This window comes from Tenrec ecaudatus, chromosome 8 (assembly GCF_050624435.1).
Source record: "Tenrec ecaudatus isolate mTenEca1 chromosome 8, mTenEca1.hap1, whole genome shotgun sequence".
Lineage (NCBI taxonomy): Eukaryota > Metazoa > Chordata > Mammalia > Afrosoricida > Tenrecidae > Tenrec > Tenrec ecaudatus.
In genome coordinates, this window is record NC_134537.1 from 118,407,828 (window position 1) to 118,435,266 (window position 27,439).

The 27,439-nt window shown below is 41.4% G+C and overlaps 1 protein-coding gene across 1 annotated transcript; it reads right to left on the minus strand.

The window, feature by feature from the left end:
* Nucleotides 1–1,269: 1,269 nt before the first annotated feature.
* On the minus strand, nt 1,270–22,323 carry FRG1 (FSHD region gene 1). Its single transcript, XM_075556788.1, has 9 exons — nt 22,042–22,323; nt 19,833–19,903; nt 16,741–16,866; nt 15,468–15,525; nt 14,189–14,303; nt 9,433–9,537; nt 4,096–4,187; nt 3,590–3,700; nt 1,270–1,376 (listed from the first exon to the last, which is right to left on the minus strand). The coding sequence occupies exons 1-9, from the start codon at nt 22,101–22,103 to the stop codon at nt 1,340–1,342; spliced, it is 777 nt and encodes a 258-aa protein (XP_075412903.1). The 5' UTR covers nt 22,104–22,323; the 3' UTR covers nt 1,270–1,339.
* Nucleotides 22,324–27,439: the final 5,116 nt, after the last annotated feature.

Here is a 27,439-nt window from a genome sequence, read left to right on the forward strand (position 1 = left end):
ATGTCCCCTGGGAGACGACACATCCCAGGGTGGAGAACTACCGCCTTGGAGAACCATGTGGTAAGCATGTCCCTATCCAGCACTCAGAACTCAAACAGGGCTTCATTTCCAGCAAATGTAACCTTTTAACCTCCCTGCAAGCTTAGTTACCTTGCTTATAAAACAGTCAACTTGTAAAACGTTAACTCTAGGCTTGGTGACAAATGGAAACAAATGCAGAGAACTACAGAGCTTGGCAAGGTAGGCCAGGCCTCAACCCGGCCCTGCATTGAGATTCCTTTGTGTTCTTAAACTGATAGAGATCCCGAAGCCCGTCATTAGAATTTCAGTGGTAACATCTAGACATCTGTATTTCAAGGATGATTCTGATATGCAATACGAACCCTAGATGAAACATGGCATACTGTATTCACGAGAGAGGTAGGCTAGGGCTAAAGCTGCCTCGGCACGGCATCCCCTCAGAAGTAGTGTTTGAATCTCTGTAATAGCTCCTATTGCATCATCCCACAAGTGCAGATGAAAGCATTACACAAACATCCATTAGGAACTTACCTGATCAGGGAATTCCTCCAATTTTAACTATTTCTTTTAGTTTTGTTTTCAATTTTAACTCTTACTCATCCTTCAATGAGCCAAGGTCGGTGTTTCAAAACCATTAGCTGCTCTGTGGGAGCAAGAAGAGGCTGTAAAACTTTAGTCTTGCAAACCATAAGGAGCCATTCTACTGTGTCCTACTGGGCCACTATTAGCTGGACGGTCTTAGAACATTGGGTCTGGTTGGGTTTGATATCCTCCATTCAGTTTACTTGCTCTTTGCTGATGTTTCTAGTTTCCTTCTATGGCTTTAATGCCTGATTTCTTTCTCTCACTGCAGCCCACCCTCCCTCCCTGCCTCCCCAGATATTTATGGACTGCCTGTGATTTGGCCAGTATTTAAGAGCAAGAATCATGAAATCTTAGTTGATAGATTGGATTTTGAGTTTCTAACTTCCTTTTAAAGGTACCGATTAAGCATCTACTACCTAATTAATTTACGATTGCAAAGCAAATAAGACAGTCCATAAGCCAAAGAGGAAACCTCTGTCTCATGGTAGCACACTCATGAATGCAAATCCAGAAAATGAAAAATCTGTGATACTTTTAAGTGTGTGTCCTAGTTTCATTTCCACGTGAAACACTGCAGTTAATTACAAACAACATTCTTGTGGAATCTTGATAAATTGTATTTAAATGAGCTATTGGTTCAAAAATAATTTCATAACAAAGGACTGTAAAAGAACTCTACTGAACATTTTATTCAGAAAAATACAATAGGGTAAGATAGAAACAAAAATATTTGTCACTTGCAGTATCGATCAGCTTTCAGTTTGGCTCTCCTGTGTGAAGAAGGAATAAAAAAAATTAATCTATGCAAAACCTGTAGTATGCAATTAATATTTGTCACAGACAGAAAACAGCTACTAAATATAAAATTCATGCTTCAAAATGTCATTCTCAGTTTTGGTTATATTATCTCAAGATATATATTCAAGTATTTTTATTTAAATTTCATTCTTTTAATTTTATGTTTCACAGAAAATGGATTTTGTTCTTGTGAAAGTCTTGCCCTAGTCTCTAAGGAACATTGTGCAATGAACTGTCAATGAACAATAGCAATTCTAATTGCCTCCTCTGGATTTAAGCATGTCCTGAAGCTCTATCAGGATGGCAACACTGTATTTAAACAGGTCCAGGACATAGAGCTTATTCTACTTCTTGTGGGGCCACACCCTCATTGATTTTTCATAGCTCATTCCTGATTTCCCATGCTGTACATGCTAATTTTCTCAGATGGAAACAATTCTTATGTCATTTATTTACTTCAAGCAAAAATCTTTATCAACCACTCAAGAGGAAATATATGATTATACATTGCCTTTATCAAAGTGTAAAGAAAGAAATTGGACATCCCCTTGCAGAAGGGCCACGGGGAGAAACGAGTCAGGGTGCAGTACAGCAATGATGAAATGTACAAGTTTCCTCTAGTTCTTGAATGCTTCCTCCCCCCTCCACTATTATGATCCCAATTCTGCCTTACAAATCCAGCTGGACCGGAGGATGTACACTGGTACAGATAGGAAGTGGAATCCAGGGAATCCAGGGCAGAAGAACCCCTCAGGACCAGTGGTAAGAGTGGCGATACCGGGAGGGTGAAGGGAAGGTGAGGGAGAAAGGGTGAACACATTACAAGGTCTACATATAACCTCCTCCCTGGGGGACGGACAGTGGAGAAGTAGGTGAAAGGAGATGTTGGATGGTGTAAGATATGACAAAATAATAATAATTTATAAATTATCAAGGGTTCATGGGGGAGGGGGGAGCGGGGAGGGAGGGGAAAAACGATGAGTTGATACCAAGGGCTCCAGTAGAAAGCAAATGTTTTGAGAATGATGATGGCAACATACGTACAAATGTGCTTGACACAACTGATGTATGTATGGATTGTGATAAGAGTTGTATGAGCCCCTAATAAAATGATTAAAAAAAAAAGATTCTACGAGTAACTTGGCAACATATCACTTGAACGAGTAAGTAGAAGATCATCAAATTCTCTCCGTCTGGCATTTACTTCATCCAGAGCTATAGGCTTGCAACTAAGCTGCTACCTAACTGATCTCCAAAGGAACAGTAATAAATAAATAGTAATACAGGTAGTCCCACTTTTCCAAAGTTCACTTGACAGCCTTTTACTCTTACCTACATTAGTTCTTATTTTTGGTAACTGACAGAATCTGAAGAGGCTTTTCACTTTTTTGGAGACAAAGCCAATAGCAAAACTAGCCCTCAGCATGGTTTGCAGCGAGCACTTCGAAGAGGCAGCATGCACCCACGGCAGTGACAGCACTGTTGCCAAACTCCTTCCCCAGGATCGACACTGCACCTCTGCATCCAGCAGAGCTTTGAACTCTGTCTGTGAGCATTGCCGGTTAGGGGTTATTTTAGGGTTTATGTATTATTTAGTAGGTCCCTTTTTTTGTTCTGAGAACATTCAAAAACACGTTCCCATATGAGTTAAAGGTAACTGTTTCGAACCACGTGTTTATGAGAAGTTCCATAGGAACCCTCTGCTTCCCGACAGCAGATGAAGCCTGCAAGGTACTGTAGTAAATATCCTGCACCTTGCTGAAGTCAACTTTGTAGAACTGCTTTACATGTCACTGAGTTTCTGTACTTAATACTTTTAAAAGCTGGCCAATTTTTAATCTCATTATTAGAAACCTTTACTACCCTTATAGAATCCAGAGAATTTTGACTGGTTAAACTACTTCTGCCTATGCCTGGTTCTAATAGTTACAAAAATATGATCGTAAACACATCGATAAAATAGTTTCAATAAAACCTGAACCTCTTACAATAAAATATACAAAGGATTTGGCGGTAACTTCAAGACACTCTTCCTTGACCTTGCCCACCCTGCCACGCTGCCCCCACCCACCATGGACTTTCTAGGTTCAGAGACAGAGGTTTGAAAACTAAAGAACTGAAAACAGGATACCTGCTTTATACACATCACTCCACTGCTATTTAAAATGGTTGAAAATATACTGACCTGTCCAGAAGAGTCTCATGCAAAAACCCATCTTTCCGAGCCTTTTTAAGAATTTTATTGTCTTCTTTACTTATTTTAAGTTTATGGTCTTGGAAACTCTGGAATTTCTTTCTGTTAAGAAAGTACGTTTGAAAACATATATCATATTTTGCTTATCCATGTTTACTGAAGAACACACAAATCCTGTTACAGTATCGTCCTATTTCTTTAATAACCTACAGCTTTTCAACCACACAGACAATTTCAATGGCCCACTCTAGTAGGAAATGCTGGCTTGAGTTCCCTAGGCCTGTGACAGCATTTGTTTGGCAGAATCATCTGGTATATTACTGAGCAGGGAGAACTGCTGACGACCCTAAGTTGACTCTGGCTTTGAAAGCAGGCAGCTTAATCAGGACCCTTAATCAGGACCTGATGCTGTGAGGAAAGGAAAGCACGGGCCCAGTGCTCACACTGTGCAATGTTTCCTAGACACTCCAGAGGTCTCAAAGGAGAAGCATACATACACGTAATTGACTTCACACTGTTTAATATTCCCTTTGTCTTCTTCTGGAATGTCATCTTTTTTCTTGGTTTCTCTTTCAGCACAGGATCGAATCTGGAGGTTGGGGATCAGAATACAATAGACTGGTTATGCATTTCCATTTTACTCATCACACCTATTCTAGGTAATTTCTCACACAAGAGGGACAAACAAACATAACTAGCAATAATACAGAAAAAGGGCAGGTTACAGGTGTGTTTTTTAATTCACTTTGTAGAAATAATTGCTATTATGTTTTTCTAGTGCCCTTGTGTCAGACACACAAGAGAAAAAAGAATTTGAAAAACATTTACAGATCAGATTCTGCTGCACAATTAGACAATAATTTAACAAATACATTTTGGCCTCAAAATAAATATGCATAAATATTTTAACATATGCATACATGTTAATATTTTAACAAATAAACTTTGATTTCAAAGTAAATATGCATATATTTAAAAAATTTTTATAATACACCCCACTGTCCCAGGGGCCTGAATAATAGAAATGTGGGTGAAGGAAGGCAACGGGTGGTGTAAGATACAAAATAACAATAGTAATATATAGTTAATCAAGGATTTACAAGGGTAGGAAGAGGGGGAGGGAGGGGAAAATGAGGAGCTGATACCAAGGACTCAAATAAAAAGAAAATGTTTTGGAAATGATGATGGCAACATATGTACAAGTTAATACAATTGAATGATGGATTGTTATAAGATCTGTAGAGCCACCCATTACAATTAAAAAAAGTTTTACTGACATTTTTCATGTGCAATACAATTCAATGGTGAAATAGTTAAGTTTATCGTGCGAACCTGTCCGATAAACACATGTGGGGTTAATTGAAGGGTGGAGGGATAAATGGCTCAGTGAGCCTCGCCTTTCTAGTTCTCGGGTCTCTTGCTTTCTGATGGTTGGACCAGGGTGTAGCTGCCTTAGCCAGTTCCTGCTTCAGCTGGCAGGGCTCACTTCCTGCAAGACATCCCTGAGGAAAAGCCACATGGACCTACCCCGATAAAGCACTGGGTGCTGCTGGAGCAGCCATGTGGAGACTCCTGCTAGCGCTGAGATTCACTGACTTGGCTTTCCTTCTGCAGTCAGCATCATTGTGTATGTTTTGGAAAATAGAGGAGGTCTTTGTGGATTGGTGTTGGACATATGGGTTAATGCTGGTCTTGTGGGCTTGGGCAGCACTGGGTTGGGATGTTTCTTGATGCGCACTGTACCTTCATATAAAGCTCTCTCTTCTACCTGAGTTTCTGTGGATTTGTTTCTCTAAAGTCCCCAGACTCACACAGACGGTTCCAGTATAGTAAGAAGAGTTCTGCAATCATCACCCCAATCTTTGCTTTATTATTGTCTTCATTACGATTAGCTCCCTTCTCCCCACCTTCCACCGCCTTATTTTCACTCATGCGATTCAATGATTTAGTTATATTCAAAAGACTGGTGCAATCATCACCGCTATCAATTTTACAAGTTTCTTTCTTGAACTGATTATTAGTAGCTCCTCACTTCTCCCCTAACTTCCCCTGCCACAACACTAAGAAACCATGAAGGAAGTATGCATATGTTGTTGGTGCTAGGTGATGCCGAGTGTATTTTGACTCACAGGGACCTCATACACCAGAGTGGAAATGCCCAGAGGTTTGTAGGCTATAATCTTCACAGAAGCAGATGGCACAGCCTTTTTTATAACGTAGCTGTTGGCTGAGTTCTAACCACCAACTCTGGGTCAGCACCTGAGTGTTTCCACAACGGATCCTTAAAGCCTACACGAATCTAATTGTTCCAAACAGACAATGTTGGCTTTATCAGACCCAAGTTTTAGAAATAAGCTATTGAATCACCAAAAATCTTGAGGAGAATGAGTTGCTGGGATTGGGGTTCAGAACCGTAGTGTCAAATGGGATAACACAGTCCACAAACACAAGGCTACTTTGGTGAGTGGTGACTAGGGTCTTAAACTCTGTGAGCAGCCATCTAAGGGGCAACTATTGGTCTCTCCGTGTGTGGAGCAAGAGTGCAGACAATCAAAGGCACAAGGAAAAAGCTAGTCCAAAGGACTACCGGATGCTGTGGACTGTAGCCTGCAGGACCGCGAGGCCAGAAGAACTAGATGGTAACTGCTGGGCACTCTGAAAGACATCATAACAGGAGGACTTGGATGGAGTGGGTGGAAATGTAGTACAAAACTGGGCAAACAAACAAACAACCAGGCATATTGACCTTGCAAAAGCTGGTGGAACATCAAAGACTTACACACTTTGACCCTGAAACTGAATTCTCTCCTTTAATCAGTCATACAAAATCCAAAGAGCAGCATTTGCCCAAGGATAAAGCTGAGAAGGCAGGAAGGCTAGGGAGGAAGGGTGAATAGAAACAGTAACACACACCCCCCCCTCAGGAACCAGTGGAAGGAATACTGTTACTCTGAGGGGGCTGCAATGTCACAAAGTGTGTATGAATTGTTGAAAAGAACACCCGTTTGCTTTGAAAACTTTCACACAAATCACAAAAAAACTATAGAAAAAAGTGGTTTCTTTACTTTGTACAGATTAAAACACAATTTGTTTCTATTTAATTAGAATCCACCACTTTAAAGCTCTCCATATATCCTCAGACTTCGTCCCCATCAACTACAATCTTTCCCTCACTAAATCTGTTTGTTTTGTTGTTGAGAAAAATAGATAAATATACCAAATTTATTTCTACATGTACAGTTTAGTGACACTAATTACACCTTTTTCGTTTGCTCACTGCCCCCTAAGGCTCCTACCTCATCTTTCAAGTTGGTGTGGAAAAGTTGATCCCACACAGACAGTCTTAAAACAGCACAATGCAAAATGCAGACAATCTTTACTTTGGTGAAAATACACTCTTACTAGTTTTCAAAAGGACGTCAGGGAATATTTTTAGTTTAAAGTTCAAAGACTATCTCAGGAAAGTTGTTTCAGGGGTTAATCTATCTTCCCTGGCTCCACGAGGTCATGAGTCTGTGAAAATTTGACCTTTGTTGGGCATTTCCCCTCTTTGGATCAGCATCAGTCTATGGAATACTTGATTAAACTACCCAGTCACAGCAGCTGGGCAGCATCTACTCTCTGGTCTCCTGGCGCAGGAAATAGTTGCTGTTCACATAGCCAATTACCCACACTTCCCACATCCTCCGCCTCTGCTGACTCCATCTTACTGGTGCACCACGTGAATAGAGCACAAGTGCTGTGCTTTGGATGGCCACCAGCTAAACAATGGATTAAGATGCTCAACAGAAGCATTAAACACAGGATCAGGCCAATTTACTGTGATGTCCTGTGAAATTAAGCTCCTGAATCTCCAAATCAAGCGACTAAAAATCCCACGAAGTATACATGAATAGATATTTAGCTTGATAAATATTCACCATCACATGTCATTTATAATTTTATCGAGGCACAGTGATTTGGATGAATTGAGTGGGACAGAGTAGAACTCAGGCCAGTGGAATTGGGGAAATTTGCAACACAAAAGACTCAGGCCTCCAATGGGGACTCTCTTGCTCAGAGTCCAATTTCAGAATTGCTCCGAACATGGGAACCAATAAAACCACATTTGTGCCCATGGCATTGTCCCAGTTTGGTTAAAGACATTCTCAACAACTAAGTAAGAGTGAGGGTGGAAAAGGAGGGGGGTAAAAGTGGACAGAGGAAAGATTTAGGAAGGAAAGCTATAAATGGAGGTATAACTATAGGGGTGCGGTTATATATTAATTCATAAATATAGAGGTATTGACTCATGTACATATATTTATTGTACATTGATGGAGTGGACAGACTTTGAGCCTCTGCTCACGCCCTCCTTCAACACAAGAACACTTTGTTCTAACAACCTGGCATTCTGCAATGCTCACCCTCCTGGCACAATTGCTGAAGACAAAATGGGTGCACAGCAATTGTGGTGAAGAAAGCTGATGGTGCCTGGCTATCAAAAGATATAGCATCTGGGGTCTTAAAGGATTAAAGTTAAACAAGTGGCCATCTAGTAGAGAAGCAACAAGCCCACCAGGAAGAGCACACCACTCTGTGTGATCATGAGGTGTTGATGGGATCAGTTAACAGGTATCAGAAGACCCAAAACAAACAAACAACAAGCCATATTGTTGAGAACGAGGGGGGTTGGAACAGAGACCCAAAACTCATCTGTAGATAATGGGACATCCCCTCACACAAGGGTCACAAGAAGGGAGAGTCAACTTGGGTGAAGTGTAGCACTGATGAAACACACAATATTCCTCTGGCTCCTTGAGGCTTCATCTCCCCCCACTATCATGACCCCAAACCTGCCTTTCAATGTGGGCAAGGCCAGAGCATGTACAGATAAGAGCTCAGGACACATGGAATTCAGATCAGATAACCCTTTCAGGAACAGAAATGGGAGTAGCGACCAGGAGGGGAGGGGGAAATTAGGGAGAGGAGGAGGGAAGAAACGCAGAACAGTGGTTGGTGTAAGATGTGAAAATAGTAATAATTTATCATTTATCAAGGGATTACAAGGGTGGGAGGGGGAGGGTAATAAGAGGGGCTGATACCAAGGGCTCAAATAGAAAGTGAATGTTTAGAAACTAATGATGGCAACATATGTACAAATATGCTTGATATAATTGATGTATGGATTGTTATAAGAGTTGTAAGAGCCCCCAATTAAATAATCTTAAAAACGAACAAACAAACAAACAAACAAAAAACTTGGGCAAGTTCCTGTGCTACTACTTTTGGTCAGCAAGATCTCTGGTCTGGTTGCTAAAGCCAGGCCATGAAGGTGGATGACTAGCACAGCCTGTGAAGTAAATGGAAAAGGGAGCTACAAACTCATTGCTCAGTTTCCAGGTTCCTCATTAGCCAAACAGATCCAGCACAATTTAGATAGGTACCTCATTAAAAATTATTGTAATTAAGGATAAAACAACATACTTTCTCCAAACAATGTGAACTACTGTACATATTTGTCATATCTTCAATCACATATTCAAAATGTACTCGAGATGAACAACTTAAGCACAATGTAACAAAACTAAGTATAAATGTAAATGAATTACACCTACACCTCACTTATTGACTATCTCATTCTCTAATATCTCACACTTATGACAGCAGTAAGAAGGAATCTACTGACTATCTTGCACATGAACGATACACATCTGGCAATCACGAACACCAAGGTGCTAGCTGATAACAACACTGGCTGGGATGGCTATACATTTACATGTCACCTTGGTTGGGCCATAATTCTCAGTGATTCAGTAATGATGTTATTTGGTAGATAAGTAATGATTGATTACCTTTATCATTTCTTCTTCTCCTGCTGTTTTACTTTTTGCTTCTATATCACCTGCTTCATTGCACCTAATAAAGCAGCTATTTGAGGCTAACAGAGCCATTTTCCCCTAAATAAAACAAAATATGAGTTATGGAATTAACTGGAAAGGAATTCTTAATACTTTGGACTAAATTAGTCTCATTCTGGATTAAGTCAGCCAGAAAAACGTAGCAGAAAACCAATAAAATATAAAAAAATGTTATCTCAAAACTCACTGCCATTGAGCTGATTCCAACTCACAACCCTACAGGGCAGACAGAAAAGCCCCCAAGGGTTTCTGAGACTGACTCTGTGAAAGTAGAAACCTCATCTTTCTCTCCAGTGGTTTCAAACTGCTGACCTTGTGGTTAGCAATGCAACATGCAACCCACTGTGCCACCAGGGCTCCCCACGAAACGTATAGAAAACCAAAATCACTTATAATATCACTATGTAAAAATAGAGTCTTTTAGTAAAATGGAATTCTAATTACATGGTTCTGTGGAATAGAAATGTTCCTGTTGGTCTAAAAGAAATTGTCTTTCCCCCCCCCCCCTATATCTAGGGCTGCTATGAGGGATTCCTAAAGTGTATTTTCTCACAAGAGGGTAGACGTCTGAATTCTGGGTGCTAGCTCTTGAAGGGTTCTCTCCGTCAGTCCTGGAAGGAGGTCCTTATCCTTGTAAGTTTTTCTTCGCGAGGAATCTATATGTGGCCAGGCATCTCTCTTCCTCGTTCTCAGCTAGCCTGGTGGCTTGTTTTTCTTTCTTCTGTATCTCAAAGAAATTGACTCATACATCCCACACTAATGGTCTCAAATTTGAACACGGTCTCAAATGGCAGTATAATCACAGTTAAAGATGTGAAGATTCACAATATATGTAGGGGGGCATACGTCATTCAAAACAGATCTACTGAGGACAAAATGATTTGACCGGTTTAAAAATTAGGTTTAAAACAAAGCACGAATAATATACAGTAATTTAGTGCACACAGTAATAGTAAGTTAGCCTTTGGTGTTCATACACTTCTTGTTCCGAATTTCAAGAATCAGAGTCCAAGGGTCTTGTGAGTGTAGAAAGATGCACTCCTGCTTCTGAGTGGGGTTCACTTTACTGGAGTGGAATTTTCATCTTGATTGACGCACAGTGATGTACAGTTCACTTCTAAAGCTGGTGGTTAACTCGTGTAGCAAACTTCTGCGGTTTGACACTAAGATAAGGAACTTCTGTGTACATTTTTTATGCTTTTTAAAACTTAGTTTCATTTCAACTTCATGAAATGTTTGGTTTGTTGATAAAATTTGAGATGGTAAAAAAATTGAGATGGTAAAAAAAATTGAGATGGTTTATAAGTATGGTAATGTAATGATTGTAGGTTATTTGAAAGCTGTTTATTATTATACCATTCCTGATAACGCTACTTGAGTGTTTTTAATAAAATTTATATTTATTTAATGCAAAAGAAAGAGAGAAGCCCTCCTACTCTTCTCAAGTGTTGAATGCTCAATAGATTCCACTCATTCCTAATACATAACACTTTGAAAGAGAGATTACAAATTAAATTTAAATTCTCTTAACAGTCTTGTATTGGCTGACTGTTTTACGAAGACTTGGAACACCTTTTAAGTCAGATCACGTGTGTTGATAACCTTATATCCAGTAAGGCGCTGTGGTGGCACAGTGGGCAAGTGCTCTGCTGCAACTCAAAGGTCAGCGGTTTGGCCCCACTAGCTGCTCCACGAGAGCGTGTCCCCACAACAGTTATGGTCTTGGAAACCCCCTCAGACAGGGCACGACGAGGCAGCCTGACAACAGCAGGCGTGCGTGCATGCGTGTGTCGGTATAGTTACAGGAGTGCTGCCAATAGCATGGATTCATTCCAATTCTTATTGAAGACCGTGCTTGCTGGCTGCCTCTTGGTAAGCACCGGGGGGTGGCTGTGTGCACACAGTGATATAAACCTATGCTGTCAATCGTTTGGAATAAAGGGACCTTCAAGTCTCTTTCAATTAAGTTTAAATACATTGTGGAGCACATTATGCTGAAAGAAGAAATAAGTCAGTTTCAAAAGGAAAAATGTTGTATGAGAAAATCTTATTTTAAAAACAGGAAAGGTTTACACATAGGAATGTTGTCCTTTTGATTTCGTGTAAATCAGGGCTCTAGGACTCAAGGGAGCAATTAGGAATCATCTGTGTGTAATCAAGAAGCATCTATGATGATTACCATAGATGAGCGGGGGAGGGAGGGCAAATCACTGACTAGAAAAAAGACACGTGTTAATAATAGCGAAGGTAAAGGCAGTAGTAATACAGTGGAAGTTAGGACAACATGGCCAAGGCAAAGGAGGATCCTGAGAGTAATGCAAGAATAAAGAACTACATCAAAATTAAAGTAATTATAGGCAATCAAGAAACAATAGTATTAATGAGTCATCATTTATGAGTGGACACACAGGTATGCTAAAGAAGTGTGGGATGGTGTAAGGGAACACACCCACCTGCAGATGGGTTTGGCTGTAGATATTTCTCCATAATTGTAGGTGCTGGATCTACATTAACACAGCAATAGAGCAGCCACAGGGCACAGTCATGGTAACTTCTTAAGACATACCCAAACACCTCGAGGGATCAAGTTTCTCAGCTCAAAGGTGAAGGGCCACAGACCTTGGGGACATCTATGTCAATGGGCACAATATACCTCATACAAACAATGTTCTGCATCGTACTTTGGTGAGTAGTGTCTGAGGTTTTAAAAGCTTATAAGCGACCATTTAAGGGAGAACTATAATCCATTCTGTCTGAAGCAAAGAATAATAAATGAAGGAAGTCAAAGGTGGAAACAAATGAGTAATTAGTCCCAAGGTCTAAGGACCATGTGAACTGAGACCAGGAGAACTAGATGGTATCCAGCTACCACTGCCTTCCCACTCTGACAGGGACAGTGAAGGAGAACACTGTGGCACAAAGACTCACACGCTTAACGACCAGACTTACTGGTCTGGTACAGAGCAGATGAACCTTGGAGACAATGGTTCTTTTGGCCTGGAACTGAAGCCAGACCACCTTTCAGTCACATTACAATACAAATACATAAAATAAATAACAGCCAGTGTTCCTTATCACACTGTTTTTGCACGAGGTCAAAAGACAACCGTTGTCCAAAAGCAAACACGAGAGAGCAGAAAGGGGATGCTAATTAGTATTAAAGGAGATAGGGAGAGGCTGACATCAAGTGGTGAAGAAGTCAATGCACAAATACTTAATCCACAAAGGATTGATTAGGAAATGTATTTGCTCTGTAAACTTGCATCTAAAGGACAACTTAAAAAATTGTAATATTAACCTTAGTGTCTTTTCCAAAATGAAACGAATAAAACTGGCCTTTATTAAAGTTCTGTATAATTGGCAATATGTGACTTACCATCCAGTCAATATGATATATTTGCCTGATCTATTGGTGTAACTTATTAGTATCCCATCATAATTGGTAGAAACACTTAGAAGGTACTGCCACCATTCTGTAGGTTAAGAAATCAATTTAGTGGGTTCTGGTGGAAACAGTAAGCAGGCATTAAGTGCAACTTGTTATTTATATACTGGGATGCAGTGTGAAAATGTATTTCTCACTGTGGGTAAGGTAAAAAAGTTTGAAACCTACTGAACCAAGAGATTTTTATCTCAAATGATGGAGTGATTTTAGGTAGTCAACTCTTTTTTTTTTTTTGAGGCTGCATGGTTCATTTTCCATGTCAGAAAAATATCATTGGATCCCATTTTGAAATTGTTATAGTACACAATCACCGAGGCTACTCAACTAGGGAACTGTTCTAAGTGGTTATTATGTGAGAAACTAGTGTCCACTGGTCTTTGCTGTCGTTGGTACAATATCTACTTATTGGAGACTATTTAGCTTTTGTACACTTCTCTTCAAGCTACTGCTTCCACAACAAAAGAACCTATCCATTCTGTACCAACACAGATTATAACAAAATAGATACATAGCGCAACGTTTTCCTACTGAATAAAAATTAACATACTTTCAGCATCCTTGTTTCATGTTAATATTACATTTCTATACACTGGGTTTGCTGGTGGCAGCGTGGGGCTGTGCTACTCTCGACAAGGTCAGCCTTCTCATTTGCATCCACCAGTTGCTCCAAAGAAGAAAGATGAAGACTGCTGTTCCCATGACCCACGGCCCCAGAAGCCCAAGGGTAGTTCTCTGTCGCACGGGTCACTAAGAGTAGGAACTGACTTCATGGCAGTGAGTTTGGGTTAGATTTGCTTTTGTCCATGGAGCGCCAAGTACTCAAGAACTCCCAAGTCTTACCTTTTTTAAACCAACTATTATGCACAAATTTTCATGGCTTCAGCCTGTTCTACTGTCTTCTTGGTTGGTCCCTAATATTCAGCCTGTTCTATTGTCTTCTTGGTTGGTCCCTAATACTGCTAGCACGAACAGGCTTCTGTTTTCCTCAAGACTTAGCCTTGGCTACCTTCTCAGGAGTCCTGGTCCCTTAATAACAAGATAAATCTAGGGAGTAGGGACACAGGGATGATGGGGGTAAAAGTTTTTGTAGGATCTTTTTAGTATTTTGAGCTCATGTGAATTTTCCCCCAATTTAACACACTACATTATTCTACCCTCATTAAAAACAAAAGAATACAATCACTGATTAACTTTTCAAGACTCTCTCATCAAGAGGAAGGTTTTGTGAACACAACGACTACTTACATCTTGGAAGACAGGCTCCCACTGTTCTCTCGGCCCGATGGCATCTGAACGCCCAACCACAAGTCCATCTGAGTTTATACCAAGGTATTTCCCATACCCAGACTTCAGAGCGATTCTGCAGTGTAGCAAAAGTGGCCAATGTTAGCACGAAGGCCATCACGGAGCACAGCAGCACACACACTTTCTTCACAAGGAGATTTTTACTCTGTCAAATACTAACTAAAACAATGGGGAACGCTCAAAATATATGGTGCTGTGGTTCAAGGTATTTTGATGTACTTTACTTTAGGTTTCATGCAGAAATACGAACTGGATGAAAAAGCAACCAACATAACACCTTTTATCTCTGGCAATAAAATTAACACATGTTCATAATAAAGCGCTAGGAAATTACATTAGAAAGTAACCTATTTATTTAGTCCCACCAGTCAAAGATCATCATATGTATTTGTGTATTTTTCTTTCTAGTTTTTTTAATGCACACAATGTATATACAAAAAAGAAAAATAATTAAAAACTGGAATCATCTTACAGTTGCCTTTTCCAATACAAATGTAATGGGAGCCATATATACTTTTGAATATTATAGTAGACATAATTTGAAAGTAAAAATGGATAATAATAAAGAAATATTTTATTTAACCTAATTTATCCAAAAGGTACTGTTGGATAATTGTTGGGCTGCTAATTGCAGTCAGAGGTTCAAGCACACCAACTGCTCTGTAGGAGAAAGGAGAGGCTAATTTGCGAGGGATCTACAGGGTTGCGATGAGTCAGAATTGACTCAATGGCAAGGAAAAAAAATTCGTATTTTGAAAATATGATCATAGATAATGATGTATGCTTTACAAATGAAATTTTAATTATTTTCTAAAGAAATCATTATTGCACATCTAACTTAATACAAATTACTGGTTGTCCAAAGGAGCCTTGGTGATATACACTGGTTTAACTTTTGGGCTGCTAATGCCAAGGCTGGTAGTTTAAACCTACCATCTGCCCCGCGGGAGGAATAGGAGGCTGTCTGCTCCCATTAGGATTTCTCATCTCAAAAATTCTTATTACATCTGTTTGTGTTAGAATCGATTTGATGGCGGTGAGTTTGGTTGACTTTTGTCTATTTCTGAAATGTTACAAAATCCATCTTAAAATTGTTTTGCTTTTCAAATCAAAATTACTCTCCAGGTTTAAGTTAGCTAGGTATTGGAATTTTTAAATGAATGAATTACATATACATTAAAAATAAAATGCCATTAATTATTGCTTAACTCAAGCTTACCTGGAATCAGAGAGCTTGACAGCTGTAAACTGCTCTGGAGGACTTGGGCCCTCATCAACTACAAAAGAAAGCCATTGAAAGAAATTTGACAGAGCTCTGCCTAAGCTGTAAGAAAGAGGTAACTCTTTTCAAATGACCAGAGCATAACATGGATAAATTAGTTTTGAGTCTGAAGTAAGTATCAAAGTATGTCAAAGTGTTACTCCTTACTACAATTAATTTCAATATGCGTCAGGTCACTGTGAGTAACAATCCACTTGAAGGCACCTAGCAACAACAACAATAATCTAAGACTATTTTGACATGGGTGTAATACTACAGTATTTAGTGTATCACAGGAGCCCTGCTGGTATCTTGGGCTCTGCATGGGGTGCTAACCTTGGGAAAGGAGGCTTTCTACTCACAAAAAGAGTCAGTCTCAGAGGCCGACAGGGAAGCTGTCCTCTGTCCTATAGGGTTGCTAGGAGTTGGAATCATCTAGATAGCCATGTTTGTTTTTCAATAATGGCACCAAGATTGACTTTATTAGGATGACAGTGTCAGGCTTTACCCACTTCAGATGGGCTAACAAAGTGCTGACTTTGTCCCTTTCAAGAAGCTGGGCTCAGACAGAACAATTGCGAGGATGCCTGGTGGGACCAGGCAGCATTTCATTGTGCTGTCCATGGGTCCCTATGAGCGGGAATCAGCTCCACAGCACCGAACAGCACAAGAAGGCTCTGTGTTCTAAAAGAAGCACTAACTATCCCAAAAACCAAATGCTCTAATTAACTCAAGGAATGGTCATGTGACAAAATGATAATGCTTTTTACGTTTCCCGCTTCAAATTAGGTGCTTTCTATTGGGTTTAAGGGGAGGACTGAATTTCAAATTGTCAATAGTTATGAAGAATGAAGAAATCCACACCTTTGACATAACCAGATTTTCTGGTTCCCCCCCGCCCCCCTATTTAAATTCTTCATGTTTATTTCAACAGGTACCTTTTCTGGAATTATACAGACTATTTTGAAATGCTGATACTGGCAAGAAGGAAGTGCTAGTTAAGTATCAAGGAAGGCAAAAGGGAGGAGTCAAATGAAATGGTTCCTTTTCTTTGGAATATAAATGGGCTTCATAAGGTTCATGGAAATCATTATCTTTTAATTCTATTTTTTCAACAAGCTTTTTGAAGTCCCTTTGAATTCTTGCCACTAGTTAGAATTAAGTCTAAACGAGTTCCATAAGGTATCAACTTTAAGTGGTTTCCCCCTTCCTTGGCTTCTAGCAGACATACCTTCTTTATGTGGAGCTCCCAGTGTAAAAAGACCATTGTCGAGCGCATGTATGTAGGTTCCTTTATCCATCTCGATGGCAATGGTTCCTGAAATTTCACCAAAGTTTGTTACTGTCCACCAGATTCCTAAAAAATAAGATCAATATTAAAACTTTACAATGTATATGTAACACAAGATTCTTCTTATTGGTATAATTATTCTAAAAATATTTGATTTTGCTGTTTTAAGAAACATAGTAGAAAGATACCATATACTCTTATTCACCTTCTCACACATGGTAACAAATTGTTTTTAAAAATTTATTTTATTTTGCTGTTTTAAGAAACATAGTAGAAAGACACCAATACCCTTATTCATTTTCTCACAAATGGTAACAAATTGTTTTTAAAAAAATTATTTTTATTTTGCTGTTGTAAGAAACATAGTGGAAAGATACCAATATCTTTATTCACTTTCTCACAAATGGTAACGCACTACATTATTATAACATCAAAAACAGGAAATGGGCTTAGTATGATCCATGGACCTTAGTCAGATTTCATCAGTTTTATATGTATTCATCTGATGCATATATTACTTAACTATCACTGCATTCAAGAATAAGCTCCTTTTAAAATATTTTAAAGCATAAGTAATATACATGACTAAATAAAAGATATATAAAGAACAGTCTCTATATTCCAGACCCCAACCATTTCATGCATAGCCACTGTCCAGAAGCAATGACTGATAGAACCTGTTCCTTAGGTCTGAGGGGGCTTTGAAAAGTTCATGGAAAATTGAAATTTAAAAGATACATTTTACAAGACTCAAGACATTAGTCTATCCCTAAAGAATGGAGATCCTGAGAATGTAACCGTTTCAATATAGTTTTTACATTAATTGGGGGAAAAAATGGGTGCCCTGCAAATTTTTTAGGAGTAGGCAATGGAAAGAAGTGAGAAGGAGCCAAACCAGGGCGGGTGGCGGGTATTTAATGCTTTGCCTTTGTTTGAGGAGAGGAAAGCATCGTCATAATGAAGAAAGGCTCTGATGTGTTTTCCTCAAGTGTTTTCCCGCTACTGCCTTGGGCTCACTTTCCAGAACATTCTTAGAATAAGCATGTTATTGTTCTGTTGCAGCCAGCTTGCCATTTGAAATGTTTGGTCTCTTGACTACCGCTTCAAAGAGCACTGAGTGTAGATCCAAATAAAACAAAATCCTTGACAATTTCAGCCCTTTCTCTGCTCATCATGTTGCTGTCAGTCAGTCCCTTGATGAGGATTTTTGTGTTCTTTTGAGGTGTAATCTACCCTGTTAGGACCTCTTGTAAAACTAACATCTTAGCCTTCTTAATGCCTCAAAGTAGGTCTTGATTAGATACAAGCCAGTCTGTGTCTCTTTTGATGAAACAAACATTTGAAGTCCATGGATAGTTTTTTCACATGAGCATTTTCCATGAACTTTTTGAAGACCCTTGTATCTCCCCAGAAAGACTGTAAGGTACAATATTGTTAACTATGATTTTAGATTAGAAACAATGAACAGAGCCTTCTATGCCTATGTATACTAATATATACTTAGAAACTTAAGACTCTAGGATCTAGTTAATTAAACATATCATTGCAAAATATGTTTTTTAAAATTTGGTCAATCATTTTATTGGGGGCTCATACAACTATAATCACAATCCACACGTACATCAATTGTGTCAAGCACATTTGTACATTCGTTGCCCTAATCATTATATTTGCTTAAAATATTTGCTCTCCACTTAAACCCTTGTTATCAGCTCATTTATCACCCTCCTTCCCCACTCCCCCTCCCTCATGAACCCTTGCCAATTTATAATTATTATTTTGTTATGCCTTATACTGTCCGACATCTCCTTTCACCCACTTTTCTGTTGTCCATCACCCAGGGAGGTTATTTGTAGATCCTTATAATCAGTTTCCCCTCTCTAACTTCCCTTCCACTCTCACCACTGGTCCTGAAGGGATCATCTGTCCTGGATTCCCTGTGTTTCCAGTTCCTATCTGTACTAGTGTACATCATCTGGTCTAGCTGGGATCATGATAGTGAGGGAGAGGAAGCATTTAAGAACTAGAGGGAAGTTGTATATTTCCTTGTTGCTACACTGCATGCTGACTGGCTTGTCAACTTCTTGCTACCATTTTGTAATGTGTCCCGTTATCTACAGGTGGACTTTGGGTCTCCACTTTGCACTTTCCTTCATTTACAATGATATGATTTTTTTATTCTTTTGATGCCTGATACCTGATCCCCTTGACATTTTGCGGTCACACAGGCTGTGTGCTTCTTCCATGTGGGTTCTGTCGCTTTTTGAGCTAGATGCCTGCTTGTTTACCTGCAAGCCTTTAAGAGTGTAGCGGGCACCATCAGCTTTCTTCACATTTGCTTATGCACCCGTTCTGTCTTCAGAGTTCGTGTTGGCAAGGTGTGCATGCAAAATGTATTTTAATGGAAGAAAAAAATGCCTCAAATCTTCCTCTAAGTTATACTTTAACTAGCATAAAAATAAGCCAGTCAAGAGTGGCTATTATAATTAATAATTGTTAATTTCCTCATATGTGAGAACAATACAGTGCTATTTAGGGGAAAAAAATGAACAGGTGGAGGGAGAGGGCCTGGCCTAAGAAGAGATTGGACATTTATTTACTTATGGATAATGATAGAATCTCTGTAATATCTTTTAAAATTCTCTATGAAAATGTGTATAAATGAAACAAGACTAACAAAATATTCACAATTACTATAAACACATGGGTTATAAAACATGGGGATTCATTATACTCACTTTATTGGTTTGAATTTCCATAATAAAAATTTTCACAAACGGAGTTAATCACACTAATTTCCTAATCAGTGAAACAATTTAGGCTTTTCATGACTAATTTTAAGAGAAATTAGCAAAATTTCAGTGTTACTTATTATGCTAAATAATAATGAAAGGAAATCTACAAAAAAGATATTTAAGATAAATATAAACAGGTCAGAAATTCCTTCGACTATTTAAAACAGCTTATTAAGTCAAATATTTATAAGGGGAGCACAACAGATTTCCTCAGGATGAAGTTTTTACCTAACTCACCAATGATATCAAGCTGTGCTTCTTCATCCTCCTCTCTTTTTCTTTTCTTATCTTTGTTCTTCTTCTTTTTACTATAGGACACAATTTATATGCATGAGTTTAAATGTACTGAATTATATGTTAAAAATCACCACATGGAAACTTAGGAGAGTCTTAAAGAGTACAATGATTTGTAATGATTTATACAGATACACATTTACTTAAAGCGGTGGGAAGCCATCTCCAGCCCTGTGCATATGCATCGGTTTTGGAACCAGATGGCCTGGTTTTGATTAGGTCCCTTGTTTGCTCTGTGGGTTTTGGAAAGTTACTCAACCTCTTTGTGACTCAAATTTCCCTGCCTATAAAATGGGGATAACGATATAACACACCTTCTAAAGTCATTGTGAAGATAAAGAGTTAATATTTACCCACCTATATTGTTGGTGGGAATGTAAAATGGAAAAGCTGCTTCGGAAAATGTTTGGGGCCCCCCCACCTGCCTCACCAAATTAAACACAGCTACCAGATAACCAAATATTCTGCACACTCAAAGAGAAATGAAAACAGGGAGCTACCAGAAATTGGTAGTGGATTCAGAAAAGGATGTGGAATGAGGGATTTTATTGCTGATGTCAGAAATTACCTAGGAAATTTAGCTGAAAGAAGAGAATATCAGAAAGATATTTACCTGTTTACCTGTACTACTGACCATGCAAAAGCATTCAAGTAGATCATGGACAAAAGAATGGAAATTTCAGAACTTAACTGGGCCCCTGAAGAACATGTACATGAAACCAGAGGCAGTCATTCAAACAGAACAAGGGAATATTGTAATACTCATGTATAAGCTGAGTTTTTTCAGCACATTTTAAAATGCAGTTTTTTGGTAAAATTAGGTGCCTCGGCTGATATTTGGGTTGGCGTTTAGTCGAGCATATACGGTCCTCCAGGGTTTTGAATCAGGAAAGGTATGCATCAGAATTGTCTTCTTTCACTATAATTGATTCAATCTGTATGATGAGCATGTAATTTGTAAAACTCGATTATATAAAGAAGATGGTGCTGAATTACCCACCTGTGCTACACACATGGCAGAACCTTGCTTGTAGAAAGCCAATAAAGTGTGAAGTACTCATTGATAAAAATCAAACACTATAGCCCTCATTATGGGCTACAAAAATCCTCACAATTGCACCAATAAGCAACATCATGATAAATGGGGAAACAATTGAAGTTGTCAAGGATTTCATTTCACTTGAATCTGCAATTAATGCTCACGGAAGCAGCAAACGGTGTACTGCAAGGTGCAGATGTGCTGCACCAGACCTACTCAACGTGCCGAGGAGCAGACGGTCACTTTGAGGAAGGTGCATACTACCCATGCTGGACACAGATAGGAAGACTGGAGAAGAATGAACGCCTTTGAATTATGCTCCTGGCAAAGGTTTGTCAGTATACTCTGGACTTTCAGAACGAAAACCCAAGCTGCCATGGAAGATATATAGCCAGGATGATAAAAAAATAAGGTGCTTCCTTTTCAAGTACTTTGGCCATGTCACCGGAGACCAGTCTGAAATTGAGGGTCAGTGAGACAGAACAAGGCCCTCAGAGAGATGAATCGCTAGTGGTTGCAACGAGGGCCTTAAACAGAACAAGGGTTTTAATGGAGGCACAGGATAGGGCAGTGCAAGTGTTCCATTCTGTTGTGCAATGGTCCACTATGAATCAGAACTCATTCAAGGCCACCTACACACAAAACTTCCTATACAAAGAGGACCTCATTTAATCTTCATAACCATCCCATTTAGAGTATCATGATGTTCGCCTCTTGAATGATCACGTCAACGGGGTCTAAAAGATCTTCACTAACCGGGCCCACACCACAAAAGTAGAACTGTTCGGGTCCAGATGCCTACCGTATGATTCTTACTCTATCCCTACCAAAGCACAAATCTTTAGCCACTATGTGATTCAGTCACGTTCCAGTTCCCCGGTTACATTTTTTTTCCCCTTTAAAAATAGGTTTAACGCTAAACCAGGAAGAGTGTGAACACGCACTAATCACACCAATGCGGCCCACTATTCAGGTCCCCGCGGCCGGCCCGTCCCGGACAAGAGGGCAGGCCCGGGGGCTGGGCGCCCAGACCGCCCGCTAGGGTTTCCAGGGACCGGGCCGGGGCAGGTCGGAAATGGACCGGAGGCTCTTTCCCACAGCCTCCAGGCTCACCTCTTCGCCTTCGTTCCCTTGAGGACCAGTTTGGTGGACTTCACATAAGAGTATTCGGCCATGGTGTGGGTGATACTTTAAGCACGGCGGTGAGAAGCGGCTCAGGGCCTCAGAGTCCCTCGCCTGGAGCGGGAAGGAACGAGGAAAGCATAAACGTGGAGCCAGCGCCAACTGCCTCAAGCTGACACTGCCGCCGAGCCGAGCTCTCCGCGGGGAGAATCCCTCCTCGCTCGTTCCGGTCCCTGCGAAGGCTCAGGCGGCACGCTCCACTTCCTGTTTACTTGCGAGGGGCTACGGCAAGCGCCGAGGGTCTAAATGCATCCGCGCTCGGACGCCCGGCGCGCCCCCTGGTGGACGCGTGACCTCATCGTCAGGGTTTGCATCCTAAGCCCCTGCAGACGGCCTCTGGCAAAGCCTCGGGAGTCGGGTTGTGACTCACAGTGAGCCCGAGTCCAATAGAGGGAAGCACCGCCGGCACCCTCCTCACAATTGGTCGTAGGTTCGAGCCTCCTGTTTCGGCCACTGTGCCAGCCCATCGCCTGGTGGCCCCCCCTTTTCTCCACTGCCCCTGCACGTCCCCAAGCAGGACTCCCTTCTCCAGGCCTGCTCTTTCCTGACAAGTCTCGCTGGCCTTGCTTCTCGGGTGCTTTCCAGCTGCACTTCCAAAGCAGTTTCCACTGCTCTTGCGGTAGTCCACGGAACTTGCTAGACTGTTCTCCAGCGTCACAATCCAAATGCATGCGTTCTCCTCCAGGCTTCCTTATTCAATGGGCAATTCGGCACCTTGCAGCAGACTGACCCGGCACATCGTTTGATCTCTTGATTCCTGCGTCTTTGAGCATTGATTGTGGGTCCAAGCAAGATAAAGTCCTCGACAACGTCAATCTTTTCTCCGTCTGTCACATCTTGGCTCAGTTGTGAGGATTTCCGCTTTCTTTACGTTGCATGGTCATCTGTCCTGAATGCGTCAGTCTTTGATCTTCGGGAGTGAGTGGATGCGTGAAGCCACTCAGCTCTGTGTCTCTTCACCTGAGTATTGGCCACTGGTGTGGGCGGCTGGGAGGGTAGGCCTTTGAATGCTTAAAACTTTTCAATTTAATAGATTTTTTTAAACCTAAGGATACGTGAATATGCACAGGAAACAACTGGGGAATATTTAAAATGTAATTAATGTCAAGTTGGGGCTGCAGATTTCACAAGTGCTTTGGAAAATAGGAGGATCCGCTGGTACGTAGTGGATCATGTTCAGTTGGCTGATAGGTCAGACATTCGAAGTCACCAGCCACTCCTCTGGGAGAAAGACCATGCTTTCTACTCCTGTAAAGAGTTCACCTTGGAAACCCATAGGGAAATTCTACCCTGTCATGGAGGGTCACTGTGCATTGGAATGGACTCCACGGCCAATCATTGGTTTGGTCTTGCTAGGCAAATTGGTGGAGATTGTCTTGGAGGAGAAGAATAAGACTCAGAAATTAACCCTGGTGTCACTGAAGATTGGATGTTGGGCTATTGATTGCAAGGTTGGGAATTCAAACCCATTAACTGCTCCCAAGGGCAATGATGAGGCTGTCTGGTCTCATAAAGATTCGTGGTCTTGGAAACGCTATATAGTGTCTGTGAGCTGGAATAACTTGGTGTCTGTGGGTTAGTGCACTCAACAAGGGGCGGCTTCTCCAGGCGCTTCCATGAAGACAGGTGCTTGAGTATTGCTTCTACCTGCTCCAGCCTCTCTGACAGTTTTTATAATTCATCTTCCCCATCTGATTTCCTCCACTTTCTAAACAATCTTGCTCAATGAGTAATCTTTCTGAAAATAAAGATCTGATGATATATATTTCCCTTTTTATAAGCAGCCCATTACTTTCAAGGGGGCGGGGGGGGGTGGGGGGGAGTGTTACTTCCTAACCTATTGAGGCTCTGCGCTCTTATCCTGCTACTAAACTCTCGCTGCCTTTGTTCCAGTCTTGTTAAAGAACAGGAGATCTTTGCCACTTGCTGTTTCTGTTTGCAATGCTGCCTCTTCTTGACCGTGTTTTAACCTTGAAGACAAAAGAAGGCATAGTGTCTTCCATACAACCAGACCTGGTTCTTTTTCTAACCTTCCAGGAAAACTCAGTGATCACTTCTTCCCTGCAGTCACCACCCGTCCCCTCCTGTGTTCCCTGAGGCGCTTCTCATGCTATGACGCAATTGTGAGCATTTCAAGGGCCAGGCATGGGGTTTATTTTTTACTAATGTTTCACCTATGCCCTTCCCAGTGCCTGCTTTAGTAGAGGGTGTGAACCAAGCCACACCCTTTGTTTCCTTGGGGGCATTTTAAAGACTCTACCTTTGTCTTGGTGTGGCTTAAGACACCATCCTTCGTTTTCTTTGATGGGGTAGAGAGACGGGTACCACTGCACACGCCTTACACACAGCACAGCGCCTGCAAAGCCATCTCTGTATTTCCTGCCTGAGCTTTGGGAGCAGTAAGACCAGCTGAGCCTTTTAGACATTTGGGGCTTCTCATTCTAGACCCTGCATCCGCCTGGCCTCTGACTGACCTACGGATTTGGGGCTGAACTGCACTTACCACCAAGGGAGAAACTTCCTTGAAGTTTTGTGTGTTCCTGTGGGACCTTGCAGCGCATCGCAGAACCCAGGGATATGAGGGAATCTATTCAAGGGAGGAGTCGGGGGACAAGGGGGCAGAACAGCATCCTGGAAGAGTTGTACATTTGGGACATCTTTAATCTCCAGCTCCTTGGGAATTGCGATAGTTTATTGTGCCAGCCTGGCCGATAAACACATGTAGGATTAACTGAAGAGCAGAGGGATAAATGACTCAGTGAGCCTCACCTTGCTTGTTCTGTGCCTCAGTTTAAAGGGGGTACACTACTTGTGGGATGCCTAGCCTGTGGACTGTGTCACTGTAAGTTGAGGTCCCTTTAAGCCCACATGATTGGAATGTTCATCTCTGGAGCTGGGGACCGACAGTTGATGACAGTTGGGGACCTGCCTTGCTATTTGCTGCCTGGATATATATATATATAGCCCAGCTCTCTCTATAGAAGGGGACTGGCAACTGGCGGCTCTCAAGCCTTAAAGGACTGCTAGTGTCTCACTGCTTTATAATTTAACTGTTAATTTCTTGTATTATTTATCTGTATATAATTTAACAGTTCATTTATTATATTATATATCTATCTTTATAAATATATTTATATATAATTACTAGCAATCTGGTTTGTCTCTCTAGAGAACCCTGTCCAACACAGGAATGGTCTGCTATTAATGCTGCCAAATGAAGTGATAACCACAATGAAGCCTGCAGCCAGGCTGTGGGACAGAGACTAGGTTGACTAGAGAGGAGGGAGGGTAGTGGGCTGTGGGTGGGGGGTAGACTGGGAAACGGCATGTTTTGGGGGTCCATAGAAGGCAGTCCTTTCGACATGTGTTTATGAGCCATCTCTGTGCTTGGTGTCCAAGGGAACATACCATGTGTGTCACACGTCCAGTCTGAGCTAAGGTCCTGCAACTAACAACAAGCAAGAAGACAGGATGGCATACACTGCAGAGTGTCGCTTCTAGAGCCAGCCTGCTTGGGAGAATGACTTTGACGATTTAGATCAGTGGCTCTCAACCTTCCTCAGGCTGCAATCCTTTCAGACAGTTCCTCATGTTGTGGTGACCCCCCCCCCCAACCATAACATTATGTTCATTGCTACTTCATCACTGTAATTTTGCTACTGTCATGAATCAGGCGACCCCTGTGAAAGGGGTTGTTCAACCCCCACAGGGGTCGTGACCCACAGGTTGAGAACTGTTGATTGTGAAGCTGAATTATTTGGGGCAAGTTATTTAACCTTCGACTCCACTCCTGTTGATAGGTTCTAACTCCTAGTGACCCAGTCGAACTGTCCCAAGATGATTTACAGAAAGCATCTACCGTGCCTGCCTCCTTTGGAAGGACTAGTGGGTTTGAACTGCTGCCCTTTTGGTTAGCATTCAAGGGCTTGTCACTGTGCCACCAGAATCCCTACTTAACATCCACATTTAAATCCCTTCAGCTATAGAATGGGGTGAGACCACCTAGGGGTACGATAAAAATGAAAGGAATTAATTTAGAAAGATATTTTAAAAAGTCCTTGGTGAGTAGTAAATGTATCACAATTGTTAGCTTTTATAATTAGATTCAAAATGCCACGAGAAATGTTCAAATAAAATATTAGGGTACTAGAGTAGTGTATGATGAAAGCAGGCAGGCGATAAGTTCAAATATCGTGTTCTAGGCATCAGGCAAAACGTAGCAGTTGACGATCTGGAGCTCCGGGGATGATCTGGACTCTTGGATGCAGGGGGCTGACAGAAGGGGATTGTGTAGGTGGCGCCCCTGGCGATGGAGGGGGAAAGGCACATGGCAGAAATGGTCGAAGCCAAGCACAGAGACAGGAGAGTTCAGGGTGTCTGGAAGAAGCCGTGAGTCACTTGGTTGCAGCATGTGGTGTAGACTAGGGTCGGAAACCATGACTGAGCAGGGAAGCTGGGCACATGTCATTGATGAATTTTGCATGAAATCAGTAAGCAAGTCATAGCAGTCATGAAATTACTATGCATTAGAAAAATCTGTAGGATAATGTAGAGGCCGGCTCTTATCCTACAAATCGAACGGGTTTGAGAGGGTCCGATCTGCCTAGAGAAAACAAAGGGGTAGCCAACAGTTGTGGCACAAGGGACCTAGCAGTATAGACACCCTGGGGCCCAGCGCTTTCTTAGGGGCAGGTTTAAATACGCCCCCTGTTCGCAGCCTCTGGCACATGACGGGTTTGCACACACAGGGAGAACTCACAATTGGAAGGTTTAAAAGGAGCTTGAACACATCAGCCAAGTTATTCGTAGACGGGAGGGAGGACGAGGCTGGGAACATGCAGTGACTGAGAAGTTTGCAGACCGCTGCCTTCCGCCGCTTTCGTCAGGGCACAGGAGGCAAGCGTCCATTCATCTCAGGTGGAGAGACCCACCAGCCATGGCTTCATCAGCTCCCATGGCTGACCCCCAGCTCTCTCCCACAGACCAGGGACCGTGGAAGGGGCTGGTCCTGTCCTGCTGGCCGGAGAATAAACAACTTTCCTCACAGCACAAGACCCCTTTAAGTTTTAAAAAGCAAATGTAGCACTTTCAATTTCCTCACGTGCATGGGAACTCTGCGCCATGAAAAAGGAAGACCAAAGGAATGAAGGCCTTCTGAGATGTAGTCAATTAATACGGCCCTTCCAGTGGTAATTCCTTGTGTGACGTGTTATAACTGGACTTTCGCCCCGTGGTTACCGTCCCATTTTGGAAGGAGTTCTCCACTACGTTAGTGGTCAGTAGCTTAGTCGAGGGTCAGAACCAAGCCACCCCCTTTGTTTCCTTGGAG

Excerpts from the sequence above, each read along its gene's own strand:
- FRG1 (XM_075556788.1), bottom strand. The coding sequence starts at position 22,103 with ATGGCCGAATACTCTTATGTGAAGTCCACCAAACTGGTCCTCAAGGGA. Across the intron at positions 4,188-9,432 it reads GAGAAGAAGAAATGATAAAG|ATTCGATCCTGTGCTGAAAG; the intron begins GTAATCAATCAT and ends CCCAACCTCCAG. Across the intron at positions 3,701-4,095 it reads CAGTGTGAAGTCAATTACGT|AAAGAAATTCCAGAGTTTCC; the intron begins GTATGTATGCTT and ends CTTTCTTAACAG.